This window comes from Rana temporaria, chromosome 8 (genome assembly GCF_905171775.1).
Source record: "Rana temporaria chromosome 8, aRanTem1.1, whole genome shotgun sequence".
In the NCBI taxonomy this organism is placed as follows: Eukaryota; Metazoa; Chordata; class Amphibia; order Anura; family Ranidae; genus Rana; species Rana temporaria.
The window spans coordinates 144,982,983-145,000,039 of NC_053496.1; the positions used below are offsets into that span (position 1 = coordinate 144,982,983).

Consider the following 17,057-nt stretch of genomic DNA (forward strand, 5'->3'; position numbering starts at 1 on the left):
GTCTTATATCATCAAATAGAATGATGTATTTGCAGTATAAAGAAAGTTACGTCTTTACACACCTTTATTCCATAGTCACGAGCTGCTTGCCAGATAAATCCTTTACTGATGCCACCAGCTCCAATCACCAGGACCTCTTTCCCTTCCATCATATAGGTCATGGAGCGTCTCAGCATAGTCTCTATCAAAGGGCTTGATGCAGAGCTAACAGTTACAGATTTCGCTGCAGCCAAGCTTCCTAGAAGACACTCATGTATTCCACAGGTCTCCAGGCAGAGGGCAGTGGTGACACCAAGAACTACTGGGGTTACCATGTAGTCGATGCAAGTAAGCAGAAGATCAACTCCTAGAGTTCAAACAAAGAAATAAATATAGTTTTATTCTGGAGAGGTTAACAGGAAGTGAGAAATTCAGACAAAGAAAAAAAACATTTAGAAGGGAAATGGAAGGAAAAGGTAAGTGACCCAACAATGCACTAGCTTAAAGGAACCTATTTAGAAAATAAAAAACTAACCTTTACAACCCCTTTAAAGTGGAGTTCCACCCATTTTTTTTATGTTTGTCTGTGCTGCATGCTCTAATCTCATAGTGTTCAGAATGGACAATTTTTATTTAATTTGTTGCTTGTAAATACCTTTATTTTGTAGTCCTTCATTACTTCCTCCTCCTTATTTGCCTAGGCTATTTGCAAGGGTTTCTGGGATAGGCATCATGTTTCCCAGTAGTCCTTGCAAACCTGACTGAAACCCATTACATTGCTTGTGCACTGAGCATGTGCGAGATATGCAAAGCTGAAATCCAGGAAGTCATACAGTCTGGCTTCATGATGCCCACACTTAAGATGGCCACGGTCTATTTCTAGATTATAAACTATTTAAATGCTGTAACAACCTAACAAAATGGACCTTAGTTTACAGACTAACTTTACTAGAATACATTAAGCTTGTGTATTACAGGGGTATTTATATTTAAAAAGTGAAATTGTGGGTGGAACTCCCCTTTAAAGTCTGTGTTCTTATCTTTGTAAAAAGGTCTTATATTTGTTAATGCTACAGGCTACATTTTTTAAGAACTTTTGTAATCCTTACCAAGTACATCAGTTTGCACCTTGCTTCCGCCTCTTATTTTTGGGCTCAGTTTTTTCTCTTCCTCTATTATCACTTTCATGACCCTTTCTGAGGTCTCTTTGAGTTGGACCCGAATATTGTTCTTCTGTCCCTCATCTTGTATTCCCCATAATTCCAAGGTTGTGTCCAGTGACTGGGGAAGAGCCGATCGATGGCAGATAGGTTTTTCTGCCCGGCCCACGGTACATACCACCTAGAACCGAAGCATCAAAACCCTTCTAAATAACAGAAAACATAAGACCAGCAGCACAAGATAAAACAATTGCTGATTAGCCAAAAATACACTATTTGCTCATGAAATTTGAGATAGTGATTTTCAATTATGAGAAAATCTAAAAGAACTCTTGTCTTCAGGGGCTCAGGATAAGGGTTTGTAGATTGGAGGGGTTACAAGCCCCAGGATAATAGGGGGCAGCCCCGTTACCTTGCTTAGAATTGGTTGGTCTCCGCGAGATCGGCAGACAACGGCACAGAGACGAATCGCCAGCTCTGGGGGGCGCACGGAGCAGCCTGGGGGGTGGGGCAGAGACAGTAATACAGGAAGAAAGAGGGGGAGAAGGAAAAGAGGCAGAAGTCGAAGAAAGTGGAGAATGATAGAAGTAAAGATGTACAAGGAAGAGAGAAAGAAAGAACTGACCCTCCTTCAATACAGAAGTAATATATCTCACAATAAAAAAAAATATTTGGGATGAGAAGAGGGAAGCCTCTTCTCAGATTTCTATGAAGCTGCTGTCCTGTGCTGGAAAAGAATGTCACCTCTATACACCTAGAAAAGATGTGAAATCTTACCCAGCACAGGAGGCAGGCCTTATGATTGAGTAAGGGCCCAGCGAGATACAGAGGAGGTCAAAAAGGACAAGTGTGACAGGGTGTGCAATAAGAGAGGAACATGTTTAATACAGAACATGAAAAAAATGCAGATTGAGTATAAAGCAAGAACAGGAAAACAGGAAATCGAGGTAAAGATGAAAGGTGTCAAGAAAAAAATAAAAATAAAAACAAAAGCAGTAAAAATAAATAAATAATGAGACAAAATGAAGAGAGAGAGAGAGATGGGAAGGAAGAGACAGAAGGAAAGGGGTATCAGGAGAGGATGCTGCAGAGTATCACTCTCTCTTTGCCCCTCCCATAAAGAAGCAAATAGATTCCCCCCCTATTACATCCCAATACTTACGTGGTATACAGGCAGGAGGCTGCGGTGGCTTGAGTCTGCGTGGGGGCATCGTGGTTATAAACCCCTCAAGCAGAACTGCTTGACTCTCTGGATACTCAGAAAGAATGTCCAGCACAGCACCAGACACAGCACTTGGGTCATTAGTGGAATAGAAGGTTGGTGAAGGAGAAGGGTTTGGACTAGGCCAACAAGTCTTCACCACAACCTGAAATAAAATACAACTATTTATAGAATCTGCATAAGCAAACTATATAGCCGAGTCATAAAATTGAAAGACATGTCTTTCCTACCTTATGATGACCCTTTAATTTCAGTGATGTAAGAAATGCAGAGATCTCTTGTTGTACTCTTTGTTCTCTACCTTCCTTTTGAAGGAGCTCCACCACTTTTGTGGATTTAGCCTCCCCATTATGTGGTTCCCAAGGGTCTAACTGGTGAGAAGAATTAAGAATCAGGGCAGGAGGAAGTGGAATTTCTTTGTGATCTAGCAACAGGCGCACTCCCAAAGTATCAGCAAGGAGGCAGGAAAGCTGGGGAGATCCTCCCATCGGGCAGTCCCACTGATCTTCCAGCAAGAACTGCTCTCCTAACCAGGAGAGGTATGTTACTTTTCGAGGAGGAGAGAAGATATCCAAGTAGGTTTGACCCCCATGATCAAATGTTATAGCCTGTCTGATGAAGACAGGTGATGGGCACGCTGAGGCAGGAGGCCGTGGGCAGAACCATGATGAGGACAGGCAGAGGAATATTTTGCCTGTAATGAAAAGAAAAATCTGTAATAGAAAACCTGTAAATTGCATTAAAGAGGAACTGCAGTCTGCTCACATAATTTGTAATATGTTTGTCATTCTGAAGGTTCCCTGGCGCCCACTGCAGTGTCTCAGCCAATCAGGAGGGAGAGTCCCAGACATCTCTCCCGCAACATCACTGGATCAAGATGGGGTTTAGGTATTAGGGGGGCTGCTACACACAGAAGTTGTTTTATCTTAATACATAGAATGCATTTAGATAAAAAACATTCTGCCTATAGAACCACTTTATTTTCTTATAGTCAGTATTTAAATTTTATATATAGATGGGTAGACCCAGCAGCCCCTTTAAAGCGGAGCTCCACCCTAAAGTGGAACTCACGCTGATCGGAACCCTCCCTCACATTTGACACCTTTCAGGGGGGAGGGGGGTGCAGATACCTGTCTAAAGACAGGTATTTGCACCCACTTCCGGCCACACAGTTTCGGGTAAACTGCGGGCAGAACGTTACCTCCCGCCCTCCCCCGTTGTGCTCTGAGAACACTCGGCTCCCAAAACACAGCGGGAGCCAATCAGCGGCGCAGCGCAACTCGCGCATGCGCCGTAGGGAACCCGGGTAGGGAACCCGGGTAGTGAAGCAGGAACGCTTCACTTCCTGGTTCCCTTACTGAGGATGGCGGGGGGAGCAGCAAAGTGACGAGCGATCGCTCGTCCTCTGCTGCGGACGGCGCTGGACTCCAGGACAGGTAAGTGTCCTAATATTAAAAGTCAGCAGCTGCAGTATTTGTAGCTGCTGGCTTTTAATTTTTTTTTCATGGCACATCCGCTTTAAGTGTGAAACACTTAAAAGCAGGCGCTAGCCCTTCAATACATAATATTCCCACATCCTGTGATACAATGTTTCAAAATATTATTATTATTTTTTTTAACATAAAAATATATGTATATAAAGTTCAAAACACATACAATTATGAAAGGTCCCAAGTCACTGTGCTCTGTGTTAAAGAGTGTGATAACTATCTCTTCTTTAGATGTGAAAAGTTGTTTATCCACATGCCCAGGTGAAGTGTACACTCACCAGATGTATGCGGCTGACAAAGCAGCCTACACGCCTTTTGGGGTAAACTCTGTAGCCGTGTTGTCAGATCTTCTCCATTTTGTTGGTGCCTTATATAACCCAAGATTAAAGCTGATTGGTGGGATCATAGGGCCAGATTCAGGTACAAATACGTTACGCTGCGGCGGCGTAACGTATCCCATTTACGTTACACCGCCGCAGGTTTACAGCGTAAGTGCCTGATTCACAAAGCTCTTACCTGTAAACTTGCGGCGGTGTAACGTAAATCCGCTCGACGCAAGCCCGCCTAATTCAAATGGGGTGGGCACTATTTAAATTAGGCGCGTTCCCGCGCCGTACGTACTGCGCATGCTCCATCCGTCAAATTACCCGACGTGCATTGCGCTAAATGACGTCGCAAGGACGTCATTGGTTTCAACGTTAACGTAAATGGGTCCAGCGCCATTCACGGACGACTTACCCAAACGACGTGAATTTTTACATTCCGACGCGGGAACGATGGCCATACTTAACATTGGCTAGGCCACCTAGAGGGCAGCCTTAGTTTTACGCGGCGTATCTCGACGGAAACGACGTAAATTTAGAGCGACGGGTAAAGCGTACGTTCGTGAATCGCCGTAACTAGTCATTTGCATATTCTACGACCGCAATGGAATCGCCACCTAGCGGCTGGCCTAGAATTGCATCCTAAGATCCGACGGTGTAAGTCAATTACACCTCTTGGATCTTAGGGCTATCTATGCGTAACTGATTCTATGAATCAGCCGCATAGTTACGACGGGCGGATCACAGAGATACGCCGTCGTATCTCTTTTGTGAATCTGGCCCATAGTTTACTACCCAAAAAGAGGAAATTTTCTAGAATATTGGATATTACTCAGTAGGAGCTGCATGTGTTGGTGGATTCTTCCCTTCATGGGACCCCAATTATTTAAATCAGACATATTTTATATTCTTTTAAAACACTTGTGATGATACAATGCAAATAAATTATATTAAACTTCGTATTTCGCTCTTCTTCTTACTAATATGCCCCAAATCCTTTTTTTAATTTAATTATTGGGGGCTAATAAGGGGGCCAATGAGAGCTGCAGAGCTGGAGGTGTGCCTCTGTGTGTCAGTGTAAATACAAGAAGTGAACAGGCAGCAGTTTCAACTGCCCACAGTTAAAATGGATGCAGCCAGATTCAGTGGAGGACTAAGTAAAATAAAAAATAAAATTATAAAAAAAAATTTAAAACGACCCTGTCCCCAGTAGCTCGCGCTCAGAAGCGAATGCAAACGTAAGTCCAGCCCACATATGTAAACGCTGTTCAAACCACATATGTGAGGTATCGCCGCGTGCGTTAGAGTGCCAGCAACAATTCTAGCACTAGACCTTCTCTGTAACTCTAAACTGGTAACCTGTAAAAAAAATTCAAAGCGTCGCCTATGAAGATTTTTAAGTACCGACGCCATTCCATGAGTGTGCACAATTTTAAAGCGTGACATGTTAGGTATCTATTTACTCAGCGTAACATCATCTTTCATAATCTTTCATATTTTATAAAAAAAATTGGACTAACTTTACTTGTTAAAAGCAGAAAAATACAAACAGCCCGCACAGAGCATGCAAATAGTCCTGCAGCAGCGCTGCAAACTCCTGGTTTGAGAAAAATAATAATCAAAAGGCTGTGTGTGATGACTCGATCAGATGTAGTTAGGTATGTGCTCCAATCACCAAAAAAAGGGAATTCACCACGTGGGGGGATATAGGGTCCCCTTCGGGGGAAACACTCACCAGATGGTTTCTTTAAACTCGCATTTCCATATCCATATAAATCACCTCACGTATCACTTTCAGATGTTTGGAAACTGTATACCTCTCTCCTATCTTGATCACCGTTATTGCATTTACTTCCAGGATGTATTGCTCGCAAATGTATGAGGAAATGAAAAAAACCATATGGTGCAATATCGTTTTTGAAATTTTAATAATACCCCAAAAACAAATATACAATGGTCCCCTCATAAAAACGTGCGTACCAAAAAATGCATAGAATCAGGCACATAAAGGTTTCTTTAGCATTGCTCACTGTTAGGTGTAGACCCCTGAAGACCGCTCTATAGGCTTTCCTGTGGCTGTTACTTCCTGGTTTCTCCTACAGTGGAACGCATGTGTCACTTCCGGTCGGATGCTGGATAGCAGCGCTCTGACGTTTCGTCCGTTCGGACTTTTTCCAAGAGGACTAACTTTACTGTTTTGTTATTTTTTAATTCATGAAACCATTTTTTTTACAAAAAGAAGGCGTTTGAAAAATGATTGCGAAAATGGCATGCAAGATAAAAATGACGGACATTTAATTCCCTAGGGCAGGCATGTCCAAAGTCCGGCCCGGGGGCCAATTGCGGCCCCCCTGGTGATTTAATACGGCCCCCCTGGGGATTTGGATATATATAGCCATTGCAGCCTCACATGTGCCCTGGGGGCCACAAAAGATATATACCGTATTTATCTGCGCTGCCTCGGAGGGGACAGGACGTGCGCCGTCAGATTACATAAAGAGAATCTCCTGTTTACTCAGCGGCGTCTTTAATAGGAAGTCCCGTTTCCTGGGATGCCATTGGGTGTCTGTTCTGTTTATCATAGGCCACAAGTAAACAAGAAATTCTCCTGTTTGTAATCTGACGGCACTTGCCCTTCCCCCTCCCTGTCCCCTCCGAGGCTGCAGATGGGCATCAATTAGACTGCACTGATAGCAATGGTAAGGCTGCATTCATGGCACATGTGAGGCTGCATTGATTGCAATGGTAAGACTGCATTCATGGCAATGTTGAGGCTGCATTCATCGCAATGGTGAGGCTGCATTCATGGCAATGGTAAGACTGTGCGTGTTATACGCTGATAAATACGGTATATCCAAATAACATGCCCAAGCTCAACCTTAGTCCTGAGCAGCACTCAGGGATTTGTTGGGGCCACAAAAGAGATATATACAGTATATCCAAATAACACGCCTGAGCTCATCTCTTCACCACACACAGCCACAAAGGCAAGAGAATTCTCGTTGTGCAGTGTATTAGTGCTCGGGCAAACACACGTAGATCAAATTTTAATGGTTCAAAGAATGTCAGGCAAAATGGTCGGCCCTCGAGCATGTTCTCTTCATCAAATGTGGCCCTCTTTGAAAAAAGTTTGGACACCCCTGCCCTAGGGTGTCTGCTAAAAAAACATATATAATGTTTGGGGGTTCTGAGTAATTTTCTAGCAAAAGAATGATGATTTGTACATGTAGGATAGAAGTGCCAGAGTAGGCCCGGTATTGAGGTTGTATAAAAGCCCTGTATTGAAGTGGTTAACCACTTCCCGCCCGGCCTATGGCCGATTTACGTCCGGGAAGTGGTTATGAAATCCTGACAGGACGTTCTAGAACGTCCTGCAGGATTTCATGCCGCGCGCGCCCGTGGGGGCGCGCATCGCGGCGATCGGTGATGCGGGGTGTCAGTCTGACACCCTGCATCTCCGATCTCGGTAAAGAGCCTCCGGCGGAGACTCTTTACCACGTGATCAGCCGTGTCCAACCACGGCTGATCACGATGTAAACAGGAAGAGCCGCCGATGGCTCTTCCTCACTCGCGTCTGATAGACGCGAGTAGAGGATAGCCGATCGGCGGCTCTCCTGACAGGGGGGGTTAGCGCTGATTGTTTATCAGCGCAGCCCCCCCTCGGATCGCCACACTGGACCACCAGGGATGCCCACCCTGGAGCACCAGGGTGGGCAAAAAAAAAAAAAAAAGCTAAAAAAAAAAAAAAAGTCTAAAAAATAAAAATAAAATAAAACATAAAGAAAAAAGATGCCAGTCAGTGCCCACAAATGGGCACTGACTGGCAACAATCAGTGCTGCCACCCCAGTGTCCATCAGCGCCACCCCAGTGTCCATCAGCGCCACCCCAGTGTCCATCAGTGCCACCCCACAGTGCCCATCCATGCCCAGTGCCCACCTAGCAGTGCCCATCTGTGCCACCCATGAGTGCCCATCTGTGCCGCCCATGAGTGCCCATCTGTGCCGCCTATGAGTGCCCAGTGCCGCCCATGAGTGCCCATCAGTGCCGCCTATGTGTGCCCATCAGTGCCGCCTATGTGTGCCCATCAGTGCCGCCTATGTGTGCCCATCAGTGCCGCCTATGTGTGCCCATCAGTGCCGCCTATGTGTGCCCATCAGTGTCGCATACCAGCGCCGCCAATCAGTGCCACCTCATCTGTGCCCGTCAGTACTACCTCATCGATGTCCATCAGTGCCATCTCATCGGTGCCCATTAGTGCCGCCATATCAGTGCCCGTAATTGAAAGAGAAAACTTATTTACAAAAAAATTAACAGAAAAAAATAAAAACGTAATTTTTTTTCCAAATTTTCAGCCTTTTTTTAGTTGTTGCGCAAAAAAAAAAATATCGCAGAGGTGATCAAATACCACCAAAAGAAAGCTCTATTTGTGGGGAAAAAAGGACGCCAATTTTGTTTGGGTACAGTGTAGCATGACCGCGCAATTGCCATTCAAAGTGCGACAGTGCTGAAAGCTGAAAATTGGCTTGGGCGGGAAGCTGCGTAAGTACCTGGTATGGAAGTGGTTAAAGAAGAGACAGTTATCACATTATTTATCACAAGAGCATGGTGACTGGGGACCTTTCATCATTTTATGTTTTTTGAATTTCATATACAGTATACTGTACATATATTTTTATGTTAAAACATTTTTTTAGAATATTTTGGAACATTGTATCACAGGACACTGGGAATAATATGTATTGAAGGACTAGCACCTGCTAGCCACATAAAGCCTAAATAGGCACATATCAGAATTATAAAAAAAAAGGCTGCACAAAATAGAAGAAACCTTAATAAACTTTCATCTACTCACATATATTATCAAATTCACCAAAACTGTTAGAACATTATTCTAGACCTTTTTTTAAGTATAATTTTAAAAGAATTGTTTAAAATTGTTGGAATTGTTGTATTTAATTGTTGTATTTAATGATATGAGGACTCCAGGATACATTTGGGAAACCCAACATTAGTTCTGTTCCCACAAAAATGCTTTAATATTCTGCCTTTCAGGAAGCTCACTTTCAAACGTTCATCTCTTCCCATGGACCAATGATTTTATTTTTATAGAGATATCATCCTACCTGGACACTGTCTCACACCTTCCAGAAGAATGGATATAGTAAAGCTTGGAGCCCCAGCAACACAAATTGTGGTGGTGTCCTCTTTATGGCCTGGGTAGAGAACAAAATAGTATTGATTGACATTACTAGTATAAGGTAAATAGAATTTTTTCTATGTTTTAATATAGAATCTTTTCTATGTTTTAATATATACGGTACATGTGGAAGACATTAACAAATTAGAATTTTTCAAATATGAACGCAAACATACATATGCAGGCTCTGTTTCCTGTTTAGTAGTGCTGTACAGTAGATATGCATTTTTTATATTTTTTTCTTAATTAATACCTATTTTATAGCCTATTTTTGTAAATACTGGTTGAACTAGATTATCGTTTTTAACCTATGGGGTCAATTCACTAACGTTTACCAAATCCGATTTTTATTTTTTTAGGATTATGCAGTATTTACCAAAAAAAGTTCAAATATCGCTTTAAAAACTCTTCTTAAAAGGGTTGAAAAGGTTCAGGTTTTTAAAAAAACAAACAAACATGTCATACTTGCCTCCGCTGTGCAGATGGTTTTGCACAGAGTTGCCCCGATCTTCCTCTTCTGGGGTCCCATCTGAGAAGTGCTCTTATTCGTGGACACCCATGTGGCCACGCTCCCGTGTCCTGCTTCTGCATCTATTCACACAAAAGCAGAACTCGGCCTCGCCCCCCAGCGCCCGCGTCATTGAATTTGATTGACAGCAGCAGGAGCCAATGGCTGTGCTGCGATCAATCTATCCAATCAAAACACGAGACACGAGTCGGAGATGGTGCGCTCGTCCCTTTCATGGAAAACACAGGGCTCAGATAAGTATAACGGGGGCTCGGGTGGGGGCCTGCTGAGTGACAGAAGGTTTTTTACCTTAATGCATAGAATGCATGCCAGGCCCTTCGGGGGAACCCCACGCCAAAAGGTTTTAAAAAATGGCCTTGGGGGGGGGGGGGGGGTTTAATTGTCTGCTTTTTTTTGTTACATTCAGCTGATAAGTCATCCATTGTTAAGGACGCGGCGGCCAGCTTCCCAGGCTGCTCCGTAGCAGCCAGCTCTATGTGGTAAATTACTGCATTATATACATGCTGTATTTAATGCAAAATTCTTATTAAATTGAACACTTGCACAATTGTTACCCCATGCAGTATTTTACTAGTGTATTAGCTGTTATTTAACTCTTAGTGAATTGACCCGTATAAAACTATGGCAGTTCCAGGTGCAAAATGTATTGATTTTAACAGAACCAGTCTATTAAAACCTGAGGCTATATTTAATTTTGAAAAACTTACCTGACATCTATTTTCAGCCTAATGGTATGCCTTCAAAGTTAAAATCTGTGTGTAGATTTCTAGCACACGGTGATAGCTAGATAAGATAATTATTACTTTTTATATAACTTTTTTACAATTGAGCCCAGGGCTCAGATATTTGTTCATCATGCTATTTTTGTTGCTAGTTAGGTCATTCTGTTTGACTTGTCTTGAATATGGTTTAACATACCTGTGCGTGGTTGCTTGGTCCTGTCTTCTGTCTCTGGCAATCCTGCATTAATCAGAATTCTCTGTAGCTCCTTATACCTCTCAGTGACATTTGGTTGATGGTCTATTCCATTGCTGCTATTCTTCAGTTCTTGTGAATTGGCAGATGAGCCTTTTTCCCATGGTGGACCATCAGGAGCTACTCCTGGAGCCCACCCCTTATTTATGTCTCCATCTTTGGAGTACATGGGGTGATCCAGTATAAGTTGATCAAGTGACAGCTGAAATAATTAAAAAACACAACAGAATAAAAACGGTTTTATTTTACCAAGATGGCTTAACAATCTGAGAAGCCCAGTAACCAAAGCAGATAAAACCTTCAACTGGTAACTGGTAAGCAACTTTTGGAAACATAGTTTATTGTCAATAATGGAAGCACATTTTACTTGTGCTCTAGTGCTAAAAGTGTAGGTAAAGTTGTTTTTTTTCTTGCGTTAGGCAGAGACCTCCCTTCTTTTTTAGAATGTACTGGAACCTTCTAGAAAGATGGGAGGGGAAATAAGGTGGAGCTGCCTGGAGGATTCTGATAGCCCTGGCCAATCTCCAACTAGGGTTGCCAGGGTGCAGGCCCCCCTCAAATATTCTGGGTCAGCCTAGCTGGGGAGGAGAGTTTGGCTGCCGTGGCCTTTGGGGGAGCTCTCCATTCTGGGGGGAGGGGGTGACCTTGGGCCTGAGCTTGGGTGTGGATGGGACCACACATGTGTTTTGGCCAGGAGGCACTGGGAGCGAGGAGAGGACAGCAGGAGAACACTACCAGGCTAGTCCCCAGGAGGAACAGCCAAGAGGGCTGGTTAGAAATGGCATCCCAATCTTAGTCTGTAGGGTTTAATATTGATTTTGCCACCCTTTGCAGCTATAACAGATTCAACTCTTCTGAGGAAAAAAAATGATTGCAGTTCTATGCTGTTCTCTGCGGGAGGTCCAACTGTTGGGCTTTGGCCCCACCTGGTGGATACACGTTTGCACTCCTGGACATCTCATATTTACATTGGTTACAATGCCTCTTCGTCATTTGACTAATGTTTGACTATTCTTCTAGAAGCGCATTTGTGAGGAGGTCAGGCACTAATGTGGATGAGAAGGCGTGGCTCGCAGTCTCCACTCTAATTCATCCCAAAGGTGTTCTTTTGGGTTGAGGTGAGGCCTCTGTGCAGGCCAGTCAAGTTCCTCCACCCCAAACTCGCTCATCCATGTCTTTATGGACCTTGCTTTGTGCACTGGTCCAAATCATTTGGTGGAGGGATTATGGTGTGGTGTTTTTTTTCCCGGGGCTGGGCTTGGCCGGGTCGGGCTTTTCCAGTGACGTGGATGGGTGACCCCGCCCCCTCTGATTCAATGGAAACCACCCATCCACATCACTGGGAAAGCCCGGCATTTCCCCTTGCGTCAGAGGGGTCACGTGATGGGTAGCCCCATCCTCAGCTACATAAGAGCTTTCAGGCTAGCGCTGCTTCATTCCCAGGGTGTCTCTGGTGGAGTCAGGATTGTGTGCGTGTTTATTTTCAATAAAGGACCTATAAAGCTGTGTCTGTGTGGTTTTTAACAATTTGACTCTTTTTTTGTGAAATGATAGGGGTACAATGTACCCGTTAACAATTTACATAGGGGGGTGCGATCTGGGGGTCCCCTTTGTTAAAGGGGGCTTTCAGATTCCGATAAGCCCCCTACCCGCAGACACCCACAACCACCGGGCAAGGGTTGTGGGGATGAGGCCCTTGTCCCCATCAACATAGGAACCTCCTCCCCATGTTGAGGGCATGTGGCCTGGTACGGTTCAGGAGGGGGGGGGGCGCTCTCTCGTCCCCCACTCTTTTCCTGCGGCCTGCCAGGTTGCATGCTCGGATAAAGGGTCTGGTATGGATTTTTGGGGGGACCCCACTCCATTTTTTTTTATTTTGGCACAGAGTTTCCCTTAAAATCCATACCAGACCAGAAGGGTCTGGTATGGAGTTTTTGGGGCAACCCCACGTCATTTTTTTTTAACCAGTTGCCGACCAGCCGCCGCAGTTTTACGACGGCAGGTCGGCTCGGCTGTGCAAAATCACGTAATATTGCATTTCAGCCACAAGGGGCACGCAAAGGCCCCCTGCTCGCCACTGGTGCCGACGCGCGTGCCCGGCGATTGCGATCACCGCCGGGCACCCACGATCGCTCGTAACAGAGCGAGAACCGGGAGCTGTGTGTGTAAACACACAGCTCCCGATCCTGTCAGGGGGAGAAATGACTGATCGCATGTTCATACAATGTATTAACAGCGATCTGTCATTTCACCTAGTCAGTCCCACCCCCCCTTCAGTTAGAACACAACTAGGGAACATAATTAACCCCTTCCTCGCCCCCTAGTGTTAACCCCTTGCCTGCCAGTGACATTTTTACAGTAATCAATGCATTTTTATAGCACTGATCGCTATAAAAATGCCAATGGTCCCAAAAATGTGTCAAAAGTGTCCGAAATGTCCGCCATAAGGTTGCAGTACTGATAAAAATCGCTGATCGCCGCCATTACTAGTAAAAAAAAATATTAATAAAAATGCCATACAACTATCCCCTATTTTGCAGACGCTATAACTTTTGCGCAAACCAATCACAAAATGCTTATTGTGATTTTTTTTAACGAAAAATATGTAGAAGAATACGTATCGGCCTAAACTGAGAAAAAAATATTCTTTTTTTTTCAAAATTTCGCTCTATTTTTGTTTATAGCGCAAAAAATAAAAACCGCAGAGGTGATCAAATACCACCAAAAGAAAGCTCTATTTGTGCGAAAAAAAGGACGGCAATTTTGTTTGGGAGCCACGTCGCACGACCGCGCAATTGTCAGTTAAAGCGATGCAGTGCCGAATCGCAAAAAGTGGCCCAGTCATTGACCAGCAAAATGGTCTGGAGCTAAAGTGGTTAATTACACGGGGTTCCCCTTAATATCCATTCCAGACCTGAAGGGCCTGATATGGAATTTGGGGGGAACCCCACAAATTTTTTTTTTACTTTTGGTTCCCTGCACAAAATGTCATTTTTGAAGGGAAAAAAAAGTAATTTAAAACTACTTGCACTATTAATGAATTGTCGAGTCCCGGCAATACAGATAAAAGTCATTGAAAAAAATGGCAGGGGTTTACCAAAGGGCCTGGTAAGGACTGGGGGGGGGGGGACGACCCCTGTCATTTTTTTTAATTACTTTTCTCTTTATTGCCGGGACCGACAATTCATGAATAGCCGCGAGTAGTTTTAAATTACTTTTTTCTTTCAGAAATCACACTTTGTGCAGGGACAATTCTAAACACGGGAAACATGCGCTACTTTACATGCATACTTTAGACACCCCCCCAGGTATGAAATTTAAAGGAATATTTCACTTTTATCGTTTCACTTTAAGCATTATTAAAATCACTGCTCCCAAAAAAACTGCAGTTTTTGCATATTAACCTTTAAAATTAGCACTTTAGAATTCGCCCATAGACTTTTACAGGGTGTTCCGCGGCTTTTCGAATTTGCCGCGAACACCCCAAATGTTTTGCTGTTTGCTAAACGGACGAGCAGCCAATGATCGAGTAGAACTCATGTTCGAGTCGAACTCATGTTCGAGTCGAACTCGAAACTCATCCCTACTCTTAAGGCATCAGCATACCAAGACATTTTGGACAATTTCATGCTCCCAACTTTGTGAGAACAGTTTGGGGATGGCCCCTTTCTGTTCCAACATGACTGCGCACCAGTGCACAAATAAAGTCCATAAAGACATGGATGAGCAAGTTTGGGGTGGAGGAACTTGACTGGCCTGCACAAAGTTCTGACCTCAACCTAATAGAACACCTTTGGGATGAATTAGAGTGGAGACTGCAAGCCAGGTCTTCTCGTCCACATCAGTGCCTGACTTCACAAATGCACTTCTGGAAGAATGTTCAAACATTCCCACAGACACACTCCTAAACCTTGTGGACAGCTTTCCCAGAAAAGTTTAAGCTGTTATAGCTGCAAAGGGTAGGCCAACTTAATATTAAACACAACAGACTAAGACTGGTATGCCATTAAAGTTCATGTGCATGTAAAGGCAGGCATCCCAATGCTATTAGTAATATAGTGAAGTTTTAATTTAACCCCACTCTACTCAAAGCTAGAATATTTTTGGCTTAACATACACTTTCAAGAACAAACTAAACTGGTAGATGAACTGCAACTCCGAGCGCTGTCTCTAACCCTTAAATGTGAACCACCAACATGTTAGAGAGACTCCATGTATTGTGCTGATGAAACTGGAGAGTTAAATAAACTCAGAACATATTTAAGTGATATCCGTGGTGCTTAGGAGTGACATTCAATTAAGTCTCAGTGATTTTATACTCAGTTTGATTGGAAGTACTTTAGGTAGAGCCAGAAGAATAGTGTCACCTGTTTTCACTGTATTTGGAAGAACAGGCACATTCAACATTGCCTTTCAATGACAAAGGACATGCCCCTTTCTGAGAAGTATTTATGTCGAAGAAGATGACACAGTAACATTATCAGATAATCAGCTTAAGAGTGAGACGACAGATAGAGGAAAGCAAACACAAGCTGACAAGTGTAAGAAAGAGTCAGACAAAGTAAGACAGGCATAGGACGATTAAGCATTATACTCTACTTACCATTGCTGGTCTTGTTCTGAAAAACAAACACACATTACAGTTATGGTTACATTACAAACAGAACCTTGGTATTGAAAATATATCTGAGATTCAATGGTAATAATGAAAATCAGACACATAAAATAAATAATTTTTCACATTTTCATCAACTTATACAAATCAATAAACCTAGGTTGCCCTTATTAGATACTTGGTACAATGAACTGCAGACCATGCTGTTCGTTGATTGCATAATTAAAACCATAAATCGTAATTCGCCCCTAATGTAATAAGGTATTGGTCAACTTTGCAAAAAGTATAAATCATTAGCCTACTTTCATTATGGTTCTACAAAAGACATCTCAAGTTTGAGTTTTTCAAGGCTGTGTGCTGCCTTACAATTTTTTGTGCCCTTTGGCTGTTTTGTGAATTTTAATAGTGCCAATGTCTATGCTGTGCTTTTTTACTTTCGGATAAAGTCAGGAAAGATGAGAACCCATCAGATTTTTAGTGCTGTCTATGTTCCCGAGAAAGGAAAGTGATTGAAAATGGAAACATTTTAGAGTTGGCAAAAAATTAAGAGACAAGGGTAACTCTTCCACTGGTTACAGCTCTGTTAGCAACATGAATCTGACAAAAGAATTCCTCTTTCTTGTACAAATTTTTTCTTACTTCCTGTTACGCCTCCAAGGCAAGAAGTCTTCCCAACACAGGCAGCAAAAAATAAACTGACCAGGATTTTAACCATGGATAAAATACTGCAGCTACAGTTTCTTATATTATCATCACTAAAACTGTGTCATTTATAATCAGGTAAGTACGACCCACTGTAAGTATTATGCTACTACAGGTAACAAACAGTTCAGATTTTTTATGCATCACACAAATTGTAGTTCTATGATAAAATTGTGGAAATTATTTGCAAGTTCAAACATAGGCAGGAAATAGATTATGCAATTTTCTTTCTTCCCACAAAGGGAGGAAGGCAAGACAAGTGCACATTTCCCCCATCAACACTGATTGCTTGCTATACTTTAACATTTCTATTACATGCAATATTAGAACTACAAGGTGCCACAGACTGGTTCATAGGTGGGTTTGAAAGTGCAGTAGCCTTTAGCAACTGTTTTCAAATTATCTTTTGTCCTGTCAGGTCTTGCGTTCTATTATAATTTATTTTAATGAGGGTTTTACAGTTCAATTGCACATTATTATGTTTTTGTTTTAGAAGTCAGTAGCCCTGCACCAAGAAATAATAATAAAAAATGATTGTGCTTTAACTGTAGCAGAAATCTTGCAGCACAAAGAGAAACACTCAGCAGACTTTAGCATCACAGCAAATTTTCGAAACAATAGGCAATATGACCTAGGGCTACATAAACGTAAATGAACTCTACTTTCATAACATGCATAGCTGCTCAACCACCCACTCTTTAGTTTGTAGAAGATATAAATTTACTAAAATTGGCAAACAAAATAAATCTAAGTTCTAGCATCCATGGCATAGCTTTATTTGTGTATTATCTTTATTAAACTCACCCAACCTCTCCCTGCTAATGTGATTATCTCACTGCTTTTTACAGATGTCTTCTTTACAGA

At 42.8% G+C, this 17,057-nt stretch overlaps 1 protein-coding gene across 2 annotated transcripts in view; it reads right to left on the reverse strand.

Moving 5' to 3' along the window:
* CARNS1 (carnosine synthase 1) overlaps positions 1-17,057 on the reverse strand; it is a 48,368-nt gene that overhangs the window by 3,814 nt on the left and 27,497 nt on the right. For both annotated transcript variants that reach the window (XM_040320830.1, XM_040320829.1), the window contains exons 2-9: positions 15,480-15,495; positions 10,820-11,078; positions 9,299-9,388; positions 2,592-3,055; positions 2,302-2,506; positions 1,552-1,637; positions 1,089-1,320; positions 63-346 (exon numbers count right to left, since the gene is read on the reverse strand). In XM_040320830.1, the coding sequence (XP_040176764.1) occupies positions 63-346; positions 1,089-1,320; positions 1,552-1,637; positions 2,302-2,506; positions 2,592-3,055; positions 9,299-9,388; positions 10,820-11,078; positions 15,480-15,482 (1,623 nt within the window). In that variant the 5' untranslated portion in view covers positions 15,483-15,495. The remainder of the gene's footprint in view (positions 1-62; positions 347-1,088; positions 1,321-1,551; positions 1,638-2,301; positions 2,507-2,591; positions 3,056-9,298; positions 9,389-10,819; positions 11,079-15,479; positions 15,496-17,057) is intronic.